Source organism: Acomys russatus, chromosome 15 (genome assembly GCF_903995435.1).
Source record: "Acomys russatus chromosome 15, mAcoRus1.1, whole genome shotgun sequence".
NCBI lineage: Eukaryota > Metazoa > Chordata > Mammalia > Rodentia > Muridae > Acomys > Acomys russatus.
In genome coordinates this window covers 66,194,069-66,213,905 of record NC_067151.1, presented here as the reverse complement: position 1 = coordinate 66,213,905, position 19,837 = coordinate 66,194,069, and the positions used below count along the sequence as shown (strand labels likewise).

Below are 19,837 nucleotides of genomic sequence, written 5' to 3'. Positions count from 1 at the left end.
TGAGGTGCTAGGGATGCACCAGGGCCACAGGCATGCTGGGCAGGCACACTACCAACTGCACAACTGTATGTACACTAACGACCATCTGTGTAACAGGTGGGATATACAGCCTGTGCAACACACCTCAAGAGAGCGGACTAAAAGGCTGAGCGCTAGGGGCTGGGGACGTGCCTCAGTGGGTACAAGCACTTCCTGTTCTTGTGAAGGGCAGGCTTAGTCCCCGTTACCTACAGGCTTCTCATAACTGTCACCAACTCTAGTTCCAAGGGATCTGATCTCCTTCTTCTGACTCTGGGGACATCAGACACATACGTAGTGCACACACATACATGTGAGGAAAGCACACATATAAAATCTTTTAAAAAACTAAAGAAAAAAAAAATAAAGCTGAAAGCTTGGCATGGTGGTACACAGCTATAATCCTAAAATTTGTGAGGCAGAAAAAAATGACTGCTGTTGAGTTCAAGCCCGGCCTAGTGAGTCTCAGGCCGTCCCGGACTACATAGGGAGACCCTGTCTCAAAAATCAAACAAACACACACACACAAAAAACCAGACAAGACCACCACCACCAAAGAGCAAGCTCAGAGAACAGAGCAGACACTAGTGAGAGTACGCGTGACCACGGGACAATTCTGGTCCACTGCCTGTTTTATATATAAAGATTATATGAGAACAGCCATGTTCGTTCTGTGCCTGTTGTGACAGTACATACAACAGCAAAGTTGCGTGACTGTGGTAAAGAGCACATGGTCCACACAAGGCTGAAGTATTTATTTCATATGTCCTTCATAGAGAAATTTGCCACTTTTGTTTTAGATGAAAATCCTCCTGGACTAGAGCAAAACATTGCTGGACAAAACAAAATTCTGGAGCCAAATAAAACACACCTGTAACTCTAGTACTCGGGGAGGTAGGGAGATATCTGTGAGTTCAATGCCAGCTTGGTCTGCAAATAAGATTTCTGTATCAGCCAGGACTTATAATGAGACTCTACCTCAAAAAAAACACAGAGAAAGTCGGGCCCAGTGGCGCACGCCTGCAATCCCAGCCTTGGGAGGCAGAGGCAGCGGATCGCTGTGAGTTCGAGGCCAGCCTGGTCTACAAAGCGAGTCCAGGACAGCAGGGCTACACAGAAAAAAACCCTGCCTCACCCCCTACCCTGGCCTTAAAAACAACAAACAAACAAACAAACAAACAAACAAAAAAACCAACTCCAAACAACATAAAACCTGGCCCCCCCAAAATCCTGAAGTAGGAGAAACAGTTCAGTGGACAGCATGTTCCCTACATTCTGCACAAACCCCTGGGTTTGACCATCAGCCACACAATAAGTAAATTGACTAAGAAAAAGTAAAATATAACTAAATAAAGAAAATTCAGAAAACTGACATGAGAACTTTTGCATTTCAAGAACTCATCTTTGAACTGCTGTTTTAATTTTACTTTCAACCTCTTAGAAAGCAAATAAGTTCCCTGAGCACGCTGCAGCAGGCACAGGTTGGGCAGTAATGAAAGCACGGCCCACAGCACGTGCTCCTGTGCTTATTAGCACTCACTGACGCACACCCGTGAGATGTCCTGCTGGGAAAAGGTGCTCGCCACCAGGCTGACAAGTTCAACTCCATGCCTGTCCTGTTACACGCCCGTGTGACACACATGAATTAATAAACAGATGTCAAGGCAAACAAAGCCTGCCTTGCTCTCTAGCTCGGCTCTATCAAGTCCTACAGACATGGGACCTCAAGCTGATGGTGTTTACTAAGTCCAGGCTGGAGAGGAGGAGAGAGCATAAGGCTAAGACGTGCCGCCCCGCCCCGCCCCGCCCCGCCCCAGGTGGCTACAGGGAACAGGACCCAACCCGAGGGCCCTGGAGCGCATGTACCTCACACTGGTGTTGGTGCAGATGATGTACTCAATTTCATCTGAGTACGGGTTTTGGAAGGTGAAGGAGCTGGTTCTCATCCAGAGCCATTCTCGGGCCTTAGAGCGGAACCGGAACATGACAGACAGCACTTGGCCTTTTAGTTTCACCACCTGAAAGGGTTTTCATCTATCAGTGGACTTAAAAGAAAAGAAAGTTAAGTAATAATCTTCCCATTTTTGCAACCATAGGTCTCTTGTGTTACTGCTCTTGAGGCACCAGTCTCTTCAAATGTTCAAATAAGAGAAAGAGGATATTAAGGGGAGCAAGTGTCTGGTGGCAAGAGTGTCCCCCAGAGCTGCAGGCTGCACGGCTATGCAGTTAGGGGGCACAGAAGCCATGTTTGCATGTCTCCCTCCAGGCTGCTGCAGATGTACTTGATGAACCGGCTTTTTAAGTCTGTACCAGGAATTTCAGTTTGCTGACACTAAATACACTTACACACTACTCATCAGTCTTAGCTCTTTAGCGCAAACGTCGAGAATTTTGGTTCCCACAAACCCCTCCAGGAAGCCTTGGTTTGGTTAACAGTTGAGTTCTTGTTCTTATGGAACAGCAGATCATCTTTCACTCCTCCACCTCTAACAGTAGAGCCTATTAGCAACCAAGACGCACTTAAGGGTAAACGAGAGCAGACTGTTCTCTACAGCCAGGCCCATTACAGTCACCAAGGATCCTCAGGGGCTCAGGCCTGAAAGCCACAACTAGTTACAAGTGAGGCAGCTTTCAATTTTCTACACAAAAATTGTGAGAAAACATTCCTGCTACAAGCTGGAACAAGGTCAGTGAAGCAGGTAAGACTTTAAATGCTTTGAAGACAATTTCTTGGATAAAGCCAAAGCAGAAATGCCTTGGGCTTTGTCTAGTTTCAGAAAATCATCATTTCCTACTCCTTAAGAGCAGCCGCTGAGTCCAAGGAGAAGCACCGTGTCCATCACAGTGCTCAACTGCACACTGATCAGTAAGTATCTAGCAATAGATCAAAGCATGTGCTCACACCCAAACCAGGAAGAACGTCACCTGTTGAAAGCTGTCCCTTAGAAGTTGCTGGTCTTCAGGATGACAAAATTCTACAATATTCTTTCCTAAGAGCTCCTAGAAGGGAGAGAGAAAAGTACACTTTATGGTCACATGACCTTCCTATCAGCCAGAGATATAAATGTTTCCTCTTCTCTTTATCCTACCATAAGAAGGTGGATGGAGGAAAAAGGTCACTAGAAACAGGACAAGAGCACGGCAGTGAGTACTGACACTCAGCCTGGTGCTCACAGCTCCACCTCTGGACCCACATGGTGGGGTTCAGCACCGACTCTCAGCTGTACTTGCATCCTAAGGGTCACGTGTGCACTTGTATTTGTAGGATGTGGCAGTTAAAACTACAGAGCGTTTTCTGTCACCTCACCAGCTCTCTTTAGTGATACCACTTTAGAGGGAATGTTGCCAGGCACGGTGGCATGCTCTGGAATATCAGCAGCTCAGGCTGGCACAGTCTGAGGCTATCCTCAGAGGAGACTGGGGGTGGGGATGGAAAAAGCTGAGCCTGTAGACAAAGTCCATGCCTTGCAAGCCTGAGGACCTGAGCCTGGTCTTTAGAATACACGTTTACACTGCAGGGGTGGGGACCCAGGCGGAGCAGGAGAGATGCCCAGTCCTTGACCTCCTGCAAAGGCCACATATCAGGCAGCTGAAAATGAAAAACCAAGTGGAAAATTTACACTCCTTGATCCAACACACTTCCTGCTGGCTACAGAGCAGTGGTTATCAAGACAGGGTTATAACCGCCTAGCATCCAGGCCCAGGGAGCCAATGCATTCTTCTGCTCTCTATGGTATCAGAGAAATACATGCTGCACATGATACTTACATACTTCAGACACACACACACGCCTGGAAATGCACCCCTTCAGTTAGCACTTGGGAGGCAGAGGCAGGCAGATCTCTGAGTTCGAGATCTCTGGTCTACATAGTGAGTTCCAGTCAAGCCAAAGCAACATGAGACACCGTTTCAAAAATAAAAATAGTCAAGTGTGGTATATTCTCATAATCTTGGAGTAATCAGAGACAGGTGGATTATGGGAGCGCAGTGGCCACCGAGCCTAAGCCTAGTTGGCAAGTTCCAGGCCAATGAAAGATCTTACCTCAAAACAAAAAGCTGACTAGTACCCGGTGAACCCCCGGCCCCCCAAGGTTGTGCCCTGGCCTTCTCACCTATGTGCACACACAGTAACTGTCTTCTAAAAGCTTATTTCCAACTTCAGCACTTACACACCTAGGGCTCTGGGTTGATTTTGTCTCTGGTATGATGGTTTTTAGGGGTGGTGGTGGTGCATATGGAATCGGGTATCTACACCACTGTTTGTTAGAGCTTTCCCCTTGCATTGTCTTAGCACCTTTGCTGAAAATCTAATGACCATGAATGTCAAAACCCTCCCTTCTGGCCTACTCAGCAGCACAGGCCAGTGCGTTAGCTCCACACCCCACACTGACTGATAACAGCTTTACAGGAAGTGTTGGACCAGGGCCGTAGGCAAATCTTCCACCTCAGTTCATTTTTATGACGTCTTCCCTGTCCATTTCACATACGTAGAGCCAGTCTCACATAGGTCACATAGGTCACAGAGGTCACAGACGTCCTCTAAGTCAGGGAGTTACCTGATCTACCACTGCATGAGCACAGTAAAATAACCAATGCTATACTTACACTTATTACAGGCTATTATTCCATTAGCAATTATATAAATTACCTAAATGCAGGTAGTTACACTAGAATAATCAAAATACGCAGTTTTGAATTACCTATATTAATGTCAGTAATAAAAAGTAAGGATATATTTATACCTACTATTTCCATGTGGCTTCACAAACTATATCTGAGCTGGGCTGCCGTATTTTGGTACCAGCAATACAGGAGCACCTCTTTTTCTGAGCTGGGCTGCTGTATTTTGGCCACCCCAACAGTGGCAGCAGACAGAACACAGAGCCTAGGTATCAATAACGGAGTGACTCCACTTCTCACCTGTGGCTGGTAGCCGACAGTTGCCACGCAGCGATGATCGACAAAGGTGAATATCCCCTCTATGTTGTGTCGGGAGATGAACTCTGTTGGTTGACAAATGTTACTCATGTCTGTACAGTTGGGAGAGCTGGTCACCTAAGAGTGAAGAGAGAAAAGTGAGCCAAAATGCAACCATTACTTCCAGAGACATTTTCAATCTCTCTGTGAGTATCTGCATAGACATGAGACGGCCAAATTTAGGAACCTTTTTTTGTGTGTGCGTGGTTTTCTTTCGAAACAGCGTTTCTCTGTGTAGCCCTGGCTGTCCTAGACTTGCTTTGTAGCCCAGGCTGGCCTCGAACTCACAGAGATTCACCCGCCTCTGCCTCCCAAGTGCTGATATTAAAGGCGCCACCACCTCCTGGCGTAAAGTCTGCTCTTCTCCTGCACAAGTCTCTTCACCAAGTCAGTGAAGGAAGAAATGATGCCTGCAGCCCTAAGCCACCTACTTTTCACTTGGCTACTCTGTGTTCATTGTTCAGAATGGGTCACGTTTATGAGAAACCTCTGTTCATGAAAAGAATCAAACTCAAGGGGCTGGAGGGATGGCTCAGTGTTAGGCTCTCCAGAGAGCCTGAGTTCAAGTCCCAGCACCCACGCAGCAGGTTCCAATTCCAGGGGATCTGACGACTTCTAGCCCCATCAGGGGACCAGGCATGCAAATGGTGCACAGACACACATGCAAGGAAACACTCGTTAAAAAAAAAAAATTAAGATTTTTTTTATTTAATTAATTTATTCAGATTACAACTCAATTGTTATTCCATCACCTGTATCCTCCCTCCCTCCCGCTTTCACCCTATTCCCCTCCCCTAGGTCTATGGCCGAGGGGGACCTCCTCCCCCACTATATGGTCACAGCCTATCAAGTCTCATCCTGGTAGCCTGCTTATCCTTTCTCTGAGTGCCACCAGGCCTCCCACCAAGGGGAGGTGGTCAATATGGGGCACCAGAGTTCATGTCAGAGTCAGCCCCGCTCTCCACACAGCTGTGGAGCATGTCCTGACCACTGTTCTTTTTTGCATAGAAACAAAAGAAATGAATTGAAAATGGCAAAGTAAGTAGTGTAAAGCTAAAATGACAAAGTCAGGGGGAGCCTGGCTTGGAGATGCCTGCCTGTGCCCCAGCATGCAGGATTGGGAGGACCCCTCAACCAAAGAGCTGGAGGCCTAGGGACAGGCAAGTGTCATCGTAATATCAACAACAAGATTACCACCACCCTCCCTCATGCTCTTGATTTTTGCTAAGTCTGAGAGTAGCAATGTTTACAATAAATAACATTTTTTTTCAGATCTTGAGTTTTATGGAAGTTTTCTATGTATTTACAGAGCAAAAAAAGGAAATTAACACAGTAAGTCCTGAAAAGACTTTTTCCTACTCTAAAAGGGTCACACAGATGTGAAGACTCATACTTGCCTGCAGCCGCCAATAGCCACTAGGCAGAATTTGCTCCCCTGGCCAGCCTCCGGGTCATCATCTGGGAGGGAGACACCTTCATGAAGGAAGAGGAGAGTAACTCAGAGTTTGGGAGATCTCAATCTCAAATCCTTCAAAGGAAGAGACTAAGGACTCAGCAGCACATGTCAGTGTGAAGACGCTAATATAAAACAATATATTAGAAAAGGCCGCCAATTACACAGAGTTTGTATAAGGTGTGTGTGTGTGTGTGTGTGTGTGTGTGTGTGTGTGTGATATTTTAAAAACAGAATATAATAGAACATTTGTAGCTGAGTGCAACCCTGACTTTTCACTGCCCTCCCCAATGCTGGGGTTGCAGGCATATACCAACACACCTGCCTTCAACCATTTTAATTTTAACACATTGGAAAATACAAGTCCCAATCAAAGTAGTCTAAAAACATGAACTTTACATATGCTATGTAATTACAACATACATAGAGAAGCAAGCATTCCTACCTACAAATGGCTTAAAAAAAAAAAGACTGACTGATTGATTTAATGTACATGAGTGTTCTATCTGCATGTATGCCCGCATACCAGAAGAGGGCATCAGATCCCAGTATAGACGGCTACGAGCCATCAACATGGTTGCTGGGAATTGAACTCAGGACCTCTGTAAGAACAGACAGTGCTCTCAACCACTGAGCCATCTCTCCAGGCCCTAAAAATTAAATTATCCCAAACACCAAAAGATACTCATATTCAGAGCAAAAGGGAAAAGAGTGCATCCTTCCTGACTTCTTTATCTCTCATTTTCATCCAGGAAAGGGCGTTTTAATTGGTAGCTATGCATACATTAAATGTATAATTTATATAGAAAGTTAACTAAAAGCTCATGTGTCATTATGCATGATATTTAAAATTAACTTTTCTCAATGACATAATACCCATTTATTGGCTACATGGCATGTGCCAGACACTGTGCTTTTCTTACACTAAATCTAACGCTCACAGTAATGCTAACATGATCTATTACCTCAAATTGTAGACAAGAAAACTGATGTAAAGGTCAAGTAACTTACCATAGGTTAAACCATTAATATAATGCAGGAAAGCAAATGTTAAGTTTTTCTAATTCAATGTAGATTTCTCTTTTTTTTCGAAACCGGTTTCTCTGTGTAGCCCTGGCTGTCCTGAACTCATTTTGTAGGCCAGGCTGGCCTCAAACTCACAGAGACCCACCTGCCTCTGCCTCCTGAGTGCCAGGATTAAAGGCGGCGCCGCCGCCGCCACCACCACCACCACCTGGCTGTGATTTCCTCTTAAAATATATTGAAGGAGACTGAGAGATGGCTCAGTGGTTAAGAGCAAGCACTGGCTGCTCTTCCAGAGGACCCAGGCTCAGTCCCCAGCACCCACACGGCAGCTCACACCTGTCTGTGACTCCAGTTTCCTGGGCATCTGACACCCTCTTTGATCTATGTGGGTGCTAGGAAACAAGTGCACAGGCATATGTGCAGACAAAAGGCCCGCACATATAAATGGTAGCTAGCACTTGTCTCTCTGTGCCTTCCTGCCTTCTGTGAGTCCCCACTTCCCGCAGCCCTCTCCAGGAGGGAAGCAGAACATCTCCCAGAAGGTGAGCTCTGGAAAGGCGACAGTCGGTTACCCACGCTGGCCTCACTAGGCCTGGAGAAGCCAGCTGTAAGCCCAGCACACACGAGGCTGAGGAAGGAAGAGTGGCCGCCTTTGCTACCTCCCTTCCTTATTTATTCTCAACTTCAGATAAGCCGGTCTGCTCACATCTAGCCCGTGCAGAGGACGCCTCCACCCACAGCCGCGCAGTCAGGGCCCTTCAACGTCAACCCTCAAGGCCTCTCTCCCACTTCAGTGCCCAAACCAACTGCACTAAATTCCAGGGTTTCAAGCTCAGGATAGTGGCGCACACCTTTGATCCTAGGACTTTGCCTGGTAGATTTCTGTGGGTCTGAGGTCAGCCTGGTCTTTATAAGAAACTCCAGGGCAGCCAGCGCTATACAGAGAGAGACCCTGTCTCAAATAAAATAAAATAAAATTCCAGTGTTTCTTTGCCACGACTGCTTAAAGACACAGTATTCAGTGTACACTATTATTAAGAATATTGTAAAACTATATACAATTACTTGTTTATTGCTTTGTTGTTTTTTGGTCCTTATATATACCAGGCAAGTACTCTATTACTGAACTGTAATCTTAGCCCTAATAACCAAATTCTAAGCCACCTATGGTAACTCATGCTTGGTAATTCCAGGAGGAGTTTGAGCTGAGAAACCTGCTTAAAATCAGGAGTTCCAGGCTAGAAATGATTAAGTATCGATTTTATATATGATATTACATACTATAAATATATAGGAGTGAGATACATAATATATATAGGAGTAACACACTTTAAAAGATCATTTATTTGTGTGTGTATTTGCCTGGGTGAGTTTATAGGTACCACATGTGCACAGGAACCTGCAGAGGCCAGCAGAGGGCGTCAGAGCCAGGGACCTGGCGTTACAGGTGTTGCAAGCCAACGTGTGGTGCTGAGAGCTGAGCCCAGGTGGTGCTGCAAGAGAAGGGTTTTTAACTGCCAAGCCCTCTTTCCAGCCCTCATGACAGACACACTAAAAACCAAAGAAAGTGGTTGCGCACACCTTAATCCCAGCACTCAGAGGCAGAGGCAGGTGGAATTCAGGCTAGCTGGGTCGACAAAGCCAGTTCCACAACAGCCAGCGCTAAAGAGAAACCCTGTTTCAAAAGCAAGCAAGGCTACAGGACTTTGTGACAAAGGCAATACTGATCATGGCCATGTTTGAGTGACCCATTTCCTCAAGTGGACTCTGGTCAGTCACGGCGAGGGGTGTCTTTTCTCTCTAGTTTTCCCTTGTTATTCCTAAGCGTCTTTCCGGTGGGGTCCATAGTACTCTAACTGTTAATAAAATGACTTTCTTTACGTAACCAAGTGCATGAGGAGAGAAATCACTACATGATCCCCTACCTGCTGGGGGCCAGGCCTTGATGTAGCCTGTGCAGTGCACGACCACAAAGTGAGGCTCTCCTTCCTTCACAGAGCCGAGTCCGTTCCTAGAAGAGTTACAGGAATCAGGGTGAAGTTTTACAAAGCAAACCTGTCCTTTAAAAGCACCTATCTGCCCATTACTGGTACGTGTGTAGGTGCATGTGCCATTCAAACTTGTGGAGGTTGGAGGTCAGATAGAACAAGTCTTGGAGTCACTTCTATCCTCCCATCTTCCTGTGGGTTGTGGGAACTGAGATCAGCTGGCAGCAAGTGCCTTTGTCTGCTAAGGCACCTTGCTGGCTCCAAAATATTTTGTTTTGTTTTCATTAAAAAAAAAAAAAAAAAAAAACTTTTTTGTATGTGCTTGTTTCTTTCTGCCCATGTGTCTGTGTGGTAGGTGGAGGTCAGAGGACAAGTCTAGGAGTCAGCTCTCTCCTACCATGTGAGCTCCAGGACTCAGCTGCTGCCAGGCCTGAGAGAGCTTATCAGGGGAGCCATCCCAGACGCCCCCACAGAGTAAAAATTAAAGGGAAACAAAGCCTAAGTACCTTTAACTTTAGCTTCTGGATACTCAGAAAACTATCAGTGCCTGTCCTTTCCTACTCAAGCCAAGCTTTTAGCCCTTGTTGAAGTAAAGCACACAAGAAAACAAAAACACACAAGAAAAACAGGTAAAGTAGTAGCAACTTCCTTAAACAATTGAGCAGGAAAAGCTTTTAAAGTTCAAAACAATCAAGCGTGGTGGCGCACGCCTTTAACCCCAGCACTCAGGAGGCAGAGGCAGGTGGATCTCTGTGAGTTCGAGGCCAGCCTGGTCTACAGAGAGAGAGAGTTCCAGGACAGCCAGGGCTACACACAGAGAAACCCTGTCTGGAAAAAACCAATAAATGAATGAAGTTCAGAAACATATTGCCAGAATGTAAGTGGCGGTGAGGTAAGAGAAGAGAGTGAGAACTGGTAGAGAAAGTAAAAACCTCCGTCTCTTGATCTCCATTGCTTAAGACTTTACCTGCATCTGTTCCTCAAAAAGCTCAGTCTATTCATGGAGACGGGGTCCACGGAGCTACTGCCACACCTGTTCCAACAAACAGAGAACACAAGTTGCTGGGCTATGAGAAATGCAACAGCAGGAGCAGGAGACCCAGGTACACACTGCTAACAAGGAAAGTCAGGTTGAGACTGAGAAACTTTTTATTAATTTGATTATTTTGAGGTGGCACCTTCAGGCCCCCTGAACTTCTGACCCTGCGGTCACCAGCAGTCTGCAGTGAACATGTGGAGGAGAGACGACAACTTAGGAGAGATGGTCTGTCCCCACGTGGGTTCCAGCAGTCAAACTCACGTCATCAGGCTTTCTGCCAAGTTCCCTTAGCCACTACGCTGCCTATCTCTGTGGTTCCCAACAAATTCCAGGTGCAGAGACAGCGTCACATGCGGCACAGAGTGAGCCCGGCTGCTCATCTGCCCTCCTTCAGCTCCCACATGACGACACCACAGGAAGCACCACCACGCCAACAGTACTTTAGTAGACTACTTAAACATTCCTTCTTAGGAATATTAAGATGCTTCTGTGTATGCCAGGCAGGCATCCTGTCACTGCAGGAAGTCCTCTTCTTTCTTCTAATTTTGGACCAGATCTCACTAATTTGCCCAGGCTGGCCTTGAACCTGAGATCTTTTTTCTTCAGCCTCAAGAGGAGCTAAGGTGAGGTTTTACTACGTAGTTTATATTAGCCTGGAACTCATCATCTTCTTACCTCAGCCTCCAAGGTCTCACTATGTAGCCCTGGCTGGCTTGGGGCTTGCTCTATAGGCCATGATGGCCTTGCAGCAATTCTTCTGCCTCAGCTTTCCAAGAGCCGGCATCAAAGGCCTGGACTACTCTGCTCAGGGTTTTATCTCTTTTTTTTTTTAAAAAAAAAAAAGGTAAGCCAAGCATGGCGGTACAAGCCTGTAATCACAGCACTTGGGAGTGAAGGGGGGCACATCAGGAGTCCAAGGCCACCTTCAAGTACAGAGTAAGTTTGAGGCCAGCCTGGGCTACATGAGACTCTCTCAAAACAAAACAAAAACAAGGGCGAATGCATGAGTGAGTTTTAGGTGCAGCTGTATGTATGCCGGGCTCTTCTCTAAGTGCCCCCAGTGCCAACCCAGCTAACCCTGACAGCAATGTTTCACACCTGTCAGCATCACCGCCAATATTAGATGACGCAATCAAAGCAACACAAGCCGTGTAATATCAAAACTAGAACTCAAAGCCATGGAATACTATGGACTAAAACAGTTCACTCGGGATGTGAGTTCAAGGTCAGTCTGGTCTGTTTAGGCAACTCCAGGGTTACACAGTGAGACTCTGTCCCTGAGTAAACACCAACATTCAGTCAAGTATAGCAGTAGCACCCTCTGTGGACCCACACTACTTGGGAAACTCAAATGGGAGGATAACTTGAGCCCAGAATTTTGAAAGGAGCCTGGACAACACAGTGTGACCCTATTAAAAACAAACTATAAGGGGCTGGAGAGGTGGCTCAGTGGTTAAGAACACCACCTTGTCTTCCAGAGGTCCTGGGTTCAATTTCCAGCAACCACATGGTGGCCCACAGCCATCTATTATGTGACTATAAATAAATTAAAGAAAATTTAAAAAACAAACAAACAAACAAACAAACTGTAAGCTGGGCATAGTGGGGCGTGCCTTTAATCCCAGCACTAGGATGGCAGAGGCCGGTGGATCTATGTGAATTTGAGGGCAGCCTGGTCTACAGAGTAGGAACCAGGACAGCCAAGGCTACACAGAGAAACCGTGCCTCAAAAAACGGAATCAAACAAGCAATACTCATCTGATCCCAAGGGCTACTCTAAACTAGTAAAGTATATCATTTAAAAATTTCTACCTTTGCCAGAAAATCTTTTTAATCCATTTCTCCTAAGCAGCCGCTCAGTATGATATAGTGCTGGAGGCGTTGACTCCCTCTTGAGCGGGAGGCACAGGTGGGTGTGGAGAAACTAACTGCAGTCCTCTGCAAGAGCATGTAATCTCTTAAGCCTGAGCCATCTCTCCAGCCCCAGAACTTACTGTTTTTCGTGTGTGTGTGTGTGTGTGTGTGTGTGTGTGTGGTGTGTGTGGTGTGTGTGTGTGTGTGGTGTGTGTGTGTGTGTGGTGTGTGTGTGTGGTGTGTGTGTGGGTGTGTGTGTGTGGTTGTGTGTGTGTGTGGTGGTGTGTGTTGTGTGTGGTGGTGGCGTGTGTGTGTGGTGTGTGTGGTGTGTGTATGTGGTGTGTGTGTGTGTGTGTGCGTGTGTGGTGTGTGTGTGTGTGTGTGCGTGCGTGCGTGTGTGTGTGTGCGTGCGTGGGTTGTGGTGTGTGTGTGTGGTGTGGTGTGTGTGTGGTGGTGTGTGTGTGTGTGTGTGTGTGTGTGTGTGTGGTGTGTGTGTGTGGTGGGTGTGGTGTGTGTGCGTGTGTGGTGTGTGTGTGTGTGGTGTGTGTATGTGGTGTGTGTGTGTGTGTGTGCGTGTGTGGTGTGTGTGTGTGTGTGTGCGTGCGTGGGTGTGTGTGTGTGCGTGCGTGCGGTGTGTGTGTGTGTGTGTGTGTGTGTGTGTGTGTGTGTGTGGTGGTGTGTGTGTGTGTGGGTGTGTGTGTGTGTGGTGGTGTGTGTGTGTGTGTGTGTGTGGTGTGTGTGTGTGTGTGTGTGTGGTGGGTGTGTGTGTGTGCGTGCGTGTGTGGTGTGTGTGTGTGTGTGTGCGTGCGTGCCTGTGTGGTGTGTGTGTGTGTGTGTGTGTGTGGTGTGTGTGTGTGTGTGCGTGCGTGCGTGCGGTGTGTGTGTGAAGTGTTCCTGTTGTGCATACACATGTATGTGGAGATCAGTCTCACATGCAGTTCTTGAGGAGCTACTTAATTTTTTTTTTAAATCAATGTTCTACCTGTATGTTAAGTGCAACACACACATGCCCAGTGGCCACAGAGACCAGAAAAGGCATCAGATCTCTGGAGCTGGAGTCACAGATGGCTGTGAGCTGCCGTGCAGAAGCTGGGCACTGAGTCAGCCGTCTGGAAGAGCAGCTACTGTTCCTAACCGCTGAGCCATCTCTCCAGCCCCGAGACGGGGTCTCTCCACAGGACCGGGCGCGCCGGTTTGGCCAGGCTTCTGCAGATTATCTAGTGTTTTCCATGTGTTCTGGGGACTGAACTCAGATGTTATACTGAGCTCAATCCTCAATTCACTTCTTTTTTAAAAGGACATATTTATTTTATGTATATGAGTGTTTTGCCTGCATGCAAGTCTACGAACCATGTATGTGGCCTGCTGGCTGAGGAGGTCAGACGAGGACATCAGATCCCTTAGAACTGGGTCACAGGTGGCTGTGAGACTCCATGTGGGTACTACGAATAAAACCTGGGTCCTTTGGAAGAACAAGTGTTCTCAACTGTAAGACATTTCTCCTGTACCCTGAATCCAATTAAAGCCTTTTTATTGTTATGTGTATGGGTGCTCTGCCTGGGCGCTGTGCACCATGTGTATGCCTGGTGTTCAGAGAGGTCACAAGAGAACAACAGATCCCCTGGAACAGCAGTTACAGATGGTTGTGAGCTGCCATGTGGGTTGGGATTCAAACCTGGGTCCTCTGGAAAAGCAGAAAGTGCTAACTTCAGAGGCATCAACGCAGCCCCCTACATCCATTTTTACGATCAATAAAATAGTAACCATGAAGCTTACCCTATGGACAGTTGTGAAAATAAAACAGAAAGACAGATAAAAGGGTCTACCAGACCACAAGTCATTCATTAAGTGTTATTTCTCTTACTAAATACTCTGCTATAACCATGACAAGTACATGTGATCCAACCTGACAGGAACCTATCCCTGACAGACAGGAACCTATCCCTGACAGACAGGAACCTATCCCTGACAGACAGGAACCTATCCCTGACAGGAACCTATCCCTGACAGGAACCTATCCCTGACAGGAACCTATCCCTGACAGGAACCTATCCCTGACTGACAGGAACCTATCCCTGACAGGAACCTATCCCTGACAGGAACCTATCCCTGACAGGAACGAGGGAGGTGCCAGCTGCTCAGTAGTCCTCCCAACCCAGCCCCAGGCTTCACACCTCATTCGGCAAATGAAGGATCTCCTTGAGCCCATGCACATCCTCATGGAAGACTGCTGACCCTCCTTTTTCACTGTTCCAGTCTTCAGATCGAGGATCCGCCCTGGAGAACGATGTGGAAGCAATGTGAAGTTAGTTCTTGCGGGTGGAAAGGAAGAGACACATGAGGCGGAGGTAAGCGGCCATACAGCCCCGCCTCCTCCCTTAGGACAGAGACGCTAAACACTTCCACCCTCATACAAACCCCCACTGTTTGCTCCGAAATGGCACTGGGGCGTCTCCAAGTAAAGCAGGAGTGGGAGTACTGGGGTTACTGGTGTGCGTGTGTCCGTTCCTGTACAGGGAGTACTGGGGTTACTGGTGTGCGTGTGTCCGTTCCTGTACAGGGAGTACTGGGGTTACTGGTGTGCATGTGTCCGTTCCTGTACAGGGAGTACTGGGGTTACTGGTGTGCGTGTGTCCGTTCCTGTACAGGGAGTACTGGGGTTACTGGTGTGCGTGTGTCCGTTCCTGTACAGGGAGTACTGGGGTTACTGGTGTGCGTGTGTCCGTTCCTGTACAGGGAGTACTGGGGTTACTGGTGTGCGTGTGTCCGTTCCTGTACAGGGAGTACTGGGGTTACTGGTGTGCGTGTGTGTCCATGTGTGAGGCCAGTTGTCTCTCCTTCTCCTTGTCTGCAGGTCTGCAGCCTGAGGTTAGGTTGCTGGGTTTAGAGGACAAGTTCCTTTACCCACCAGCCATTACGCCAGTCGCTAATTACCTTCATGGGTGGGGTGGTGGTGATGTCTGGTTTAAAAACAAGTGATTTGACATGCTAAGAAACATGTTTCTAAGAACAAAACTGTTTCTCATCTTTATTTTTTTTTAAAAATTGAACTTTTTTAAACTAGAGAACTAGAGAAATGAAATGTACAAAATCACAGAAGGGAAAACTAAAAAACAACATTAATATGAACATTTCCATTGCAAAGACACTGGAATGTCTTGTATTCTAACTAGTTATTTGTTTCCACCTTGCGACATCCTACACAGTTGCTTAGAGCAGATGTCACTTGCTCCTCTAGCCAAATGTTGGTGAAAGGACTGGATCGCATTTAAATGGTGGAGGGAGGAATGACACAGTAGTGACGTCATGACAACCAAGCTCCTCACACCCTAACCATAACCACTCCACTATAAAATTAAGACTGATTATCATTGGACCTAGCACACACGAGTGGGTGTGAAAAATGCCAGGTAGTAAATAAATACAAGCATAGAGAATTCTTTTACTATGTGGGGACAGGGGAAGGGAACTGTTGTACACTTTAATTAAGTATTATTAAGATACATATTAATTTTTATTAAGAACACAACCACTGATAAAATATTTTCAAAGAATGGGTCATAGGAGCTGGGCGTGCTGGCAGCACAGGCCTTTAATCCCAGCACTCAGGAGGCAGAGGCAGAGGCAGGCAGATCGCTGTGAGTTCGAGGCCAGCCTGGTCTACAAAGTGAGTCCAGGACAGCCAAGGGTACACAGAGAGACTTGTCCTGAGGAAAAAAAAAAAAAGAATGAGTCACAGAATAGATACTCTGCACACAGATAAAAAAGAAATAACCAGACAGCGTGGTGGCGGCGCACGCCTTTAGTCCCAGCACTCGGGAGGCAGAGGCAGGAGGATCGCTGTGAGTTCGAGGCCAGCCTGGTCTACAAAACGAGTCTAGGACAGCCAAGGCTGTCTCAAAACAACAACAACAGAAAGAAAGAAGAAAAAAAAGAAAGAAAGAAAGAAAGAAAGAAAGAAAGAAAAAAGAAAAGAAGAAAGAAAGAAAGAACGAACCACAGTCATTAAGGAAAAAAGTGTAAGTTCAGCAAATCAATATAAGGGCTTAAATATCTGTAACGCTTTAGCAAAATAAGATTTCCCCCCTGTATTTGCTGTCCCCCCTGCTCTCACCTGTCAGGGCATTTCTGAAGTGGAGAGCTGCTCTCGGAGTTTATCCACATCGTCTGGGTGCACCTGGTCGTACAGCGTGCTCCCAAACCATTCAGACTGCGGCTGGTTCAGTACAGGAGTCACTGAGTCAGAGACATAGACCACCCGGCCAGTCTCACACGAGACAATAAACAGAAAGCCGTCTGCTGCCTCCAGGATCAAATGTTTCAGCTCCTGGTCAAGAAAATAAATCAGAGTTAACAGTGAACTCTGGGAAGCATGCAGCCCGCTCCCGTGGGGTAGATGCTGCTCCACTAGGAATGACAGGCTCGCCCCTCACCCGCGCCATGGGTTCCCGCCCTAACCATCCACTAGCCAAGCCGGTTACAGTATTTCTTCAGTTTCTGAGCTGCTGGTCACTTCTTTAGTACTCAAAGATTAAAAAGGCTCACAGTGGATGGTAGGCAGAGGCGGAGTCTTCAGCTCCTCAAGTACTGGAATTACAACTAACATATAGCTAATAACTTGCTATTTTTTTTAAGCCAGGGTCTCATGCAGAGCAGTATGAACTCAACCTTGCTATGCAGTGGGAGGGTGATCTTCAACTTCTGACCATCCTGCTTCCAACCCCATGTACTGAGAGCAGATGTGTACAGGGCACCCTGCTTCCAACCTTATGCAGAGAGCAGATGTGTGCAGGTCACCCTGCTTTTATAGGCACAGAGAGCAGATGTGTGCAGGGCACCCTGCTTTTATAGGCACAGAGAGCAGATGTGTGCAGGGCACCTGCTTTTATAGGCACAGAGAGCAGATGTGTGCAGGGCACCCTGCTTTTATAGGCACAGAGAGCAGATGTGTGCAGGGCACCCTTCTTTTATAGGCACAGAGAGCAGATGTGTGCAGGGCACCTGCTTTTATAGGCACAGAGAGCAGATGTGTGCAGGGCACCCTGCTTTTATAGGCACAGAGAGCAGATGTGTGCAGGGCACCCTGCTTTTATAGGCACAGAGAGCAGATGTGTGCAGGGCACCCTGCTTTTATAGGCACAGAGAGCAGATGTGTGCAGGGCACCTGCTTTTCTGGGCACAGAGAGCAGATGTGTGCAGGGCACCTGCTTTTCTGGGCACAGAGAGCAGATGTGTGCAGGGCACCTGCTTTTCTGGGCAGAGAGAGCAGATGTGTGCAGGGCACCTGCTTTTCTGGGCACAGAGAGCAGATGTGTGCAGGGCACCTGCTTTCATCGGACGCTGTGGTTTGTTAAGCTTTGTGCGTGCTAGGCAAGCCCTCTGTAAGGAAACTAATCCCAGCTTCTGTGACTGGCTTGCTGATCCCACCCTCGTGTTCTCTTTTAGGATCCTCTCACGTTCCCCCTCTCCATTCAAGTTTACAAACAAAAATATCCTAATTCCATAAAAATCTTCCTCCTCTTGTTCAGAAATGCTGTTTATTATTACATTAAATGGTTTAGGTTTTAATTTTTAGGCAGTGAGTAACCATAACCCTGATTAGATCAGCATCGTTTTGAGGGGAGATTAATGGCGGTAAAGGCGGCGAGCCTCTGTTGCAGGTGCTGCTCGCCCCGCCCCGGCCCTCACTGTACACCATGCAGCTGCTTTGCTCCTGCTCTTTTAAGTGCTTTACTTACCTCCTCCTATTTCTGGTTCAATTCCCTTCTTCTGGATCCTCATCTTTAAGATTTTATTTATTATGTATACAGCGCTCTATCTGTATGTACACCTGCAGGCCAGCAGAGGGCATTAGAGGACAGATGGCTGTGAGCCACCGTGTGCTTGCTGGGATCTGAGCTCAGGACCTCTGGGAAAGCAGCCAGTGCTCTTTACCCCGAGCCGTCTGCAGCTGGGGTCCTCATTTTTTTTAATTCAATCTCTCTACACAGTCTGATAGTGCTGCCGTGCACTTCACTAAGTCCATTTCTGCTTGGCATCGTCTGAAACTCCATCCATCTCTGCCCAGATTCTCCCTTTGTCGTGTGTTGCATGTGGACATCTCCTGGTCTCCTGGTCTCTGTTCATCCTCTTCTCGGAAACCACACGCATGCTTCCACACCACAAAATAAACCCAGGTCCACCTGTACCTCCCTCCACACACCACACTCCTCCCACACTAACTTCCTGATTCCCACGTCTCATCTAATTACACTGCAACTCACAGAGCCTGCCTGTGTCTTGACTGATGGGATAGAGCACAGCCCCACCACGCCCGGGGCCTCTGTGCTCTCTTCCTATTCGCCTACAAGCCTGTGGCTGTTACTGCTCTAGGTTTGCGCTCTTAGTTATCAGTTTATATTATGTTCCACCAGTCACCTTTTCTTAACCCATTCTTGTTTCTCACAGGGCTAAGCATGTGGCCTGCCACAGCAGGAGCACCCTGCACCTCATCAGCACCTGCTGAGCACGCAGACTATGTGATGTGCTATGAAATGTCCTCTGTGGACTAGCAAGCAAACCACGCTATCTGGAGAACTAGTTTCTCTCTCTCAAGCCATATTCCGAGTTCTTAGATGACAATGGTGGCTCGCATTAAATGTCCTTCCTCTCACTCTCTGTACTGCCTGTATTTTCTACACTTGGCACAGCCATCACACAGTTTACATGTATGCATGTGTGTCTGAGATAAGGTCTCATGTGTAACAGGCTGGTCTTTAGGAAGATGACTTCAACTCCTAACCGTCGTACACGCCTATCTCAGTGCTGAAATCACACACTATGAGCTGCCACACCCAGCTGTGCACAGAGCTGGGGATCTAACTCAGGGCTCTATGCATCCTAGGTGTGAATGATCATATGTCTTTCTGTGTTTGAAACAGGGTCTTGCTACGTAGCTCAGGATGGCTTGGAACTTTCTACAGTCTAGGCTGGCCTTGGATTCCCCAGTGCTGGGGTTGGAGGCATCACCACCATGCTGCCCAACCATGGAGTTTTAATTGAAATGTAACTTGTCTTCCCTAGCAATTCTCAGTCAAGTCTAATGAGGCTAAGTAAACTCAGACATCCCACCATCATATTTTTATCACACACAGAATATTAAGCAAGAAGCCTCTTCCTGCCGTCACTTTGCTGTGTGCACCTTACCACTCATAGCTTACTATGCTCAAGCTTAGCTCTGTCCTCGAGCAGCAGTGGAGGCTGAGCCCAGGGGCTGCAGCACAAAGGGTGATGCTCTCCCGGGAGCTACAGCCACTGGTCCGAGTGCAGCTGCTGAGTGGTGGGAAGCCTTCCCGCGTTCTGTTTCCTCACACTGTACCGGACGGAACAGAGCAACCACAGAGCGCCACTGGCTGCCTGACAGGCTCCTCTTGCTTCAGGGTGACACAGATTTATTCCAATCTCTAGAATCTTACACCCAATGAGCCCTGGCTTCATGAATGT

At 47.3% G+C, this 19,837-nt stretch overlaps 2 protein-coding genes across 2 annotated transcripts in view; both read right to left on the bottom strand.

Annotated features, from left to right (window-relative positions):
- The window catches only part of LOC127199556 (cathepsin K), a 51,922-nt gene that overhangs the window by 19,917 nt on the left and 12,168 nt on the right, over positions 1-19,837 (bottom strand). The window lies entirely within an intron of this gene.
- LOC127199095 (aryl hydrocarbon receptor nuclear translocator-like) lies at positions 8-10,767 on the bottom strand. Its single transcript, XM_051156947.1, has 8 exons — positions 10,763-10,767; positions 10,430-10,495; positions 9,400-9,485; positions 6,389-6,468; positions 4,939-5,073; positions 2,944-3,018; positions 1,861-2,036; positions 8-110 (listed from the first exon to the last, which is right to left on the bottom strand). The coding sequence occupies exons 1-8, from the start codon at positions 10,765-10,767 to the stop codon at positions 8-10; spliced, it is 726 nt and encodes a 241-aa protein (XP_051012904.1).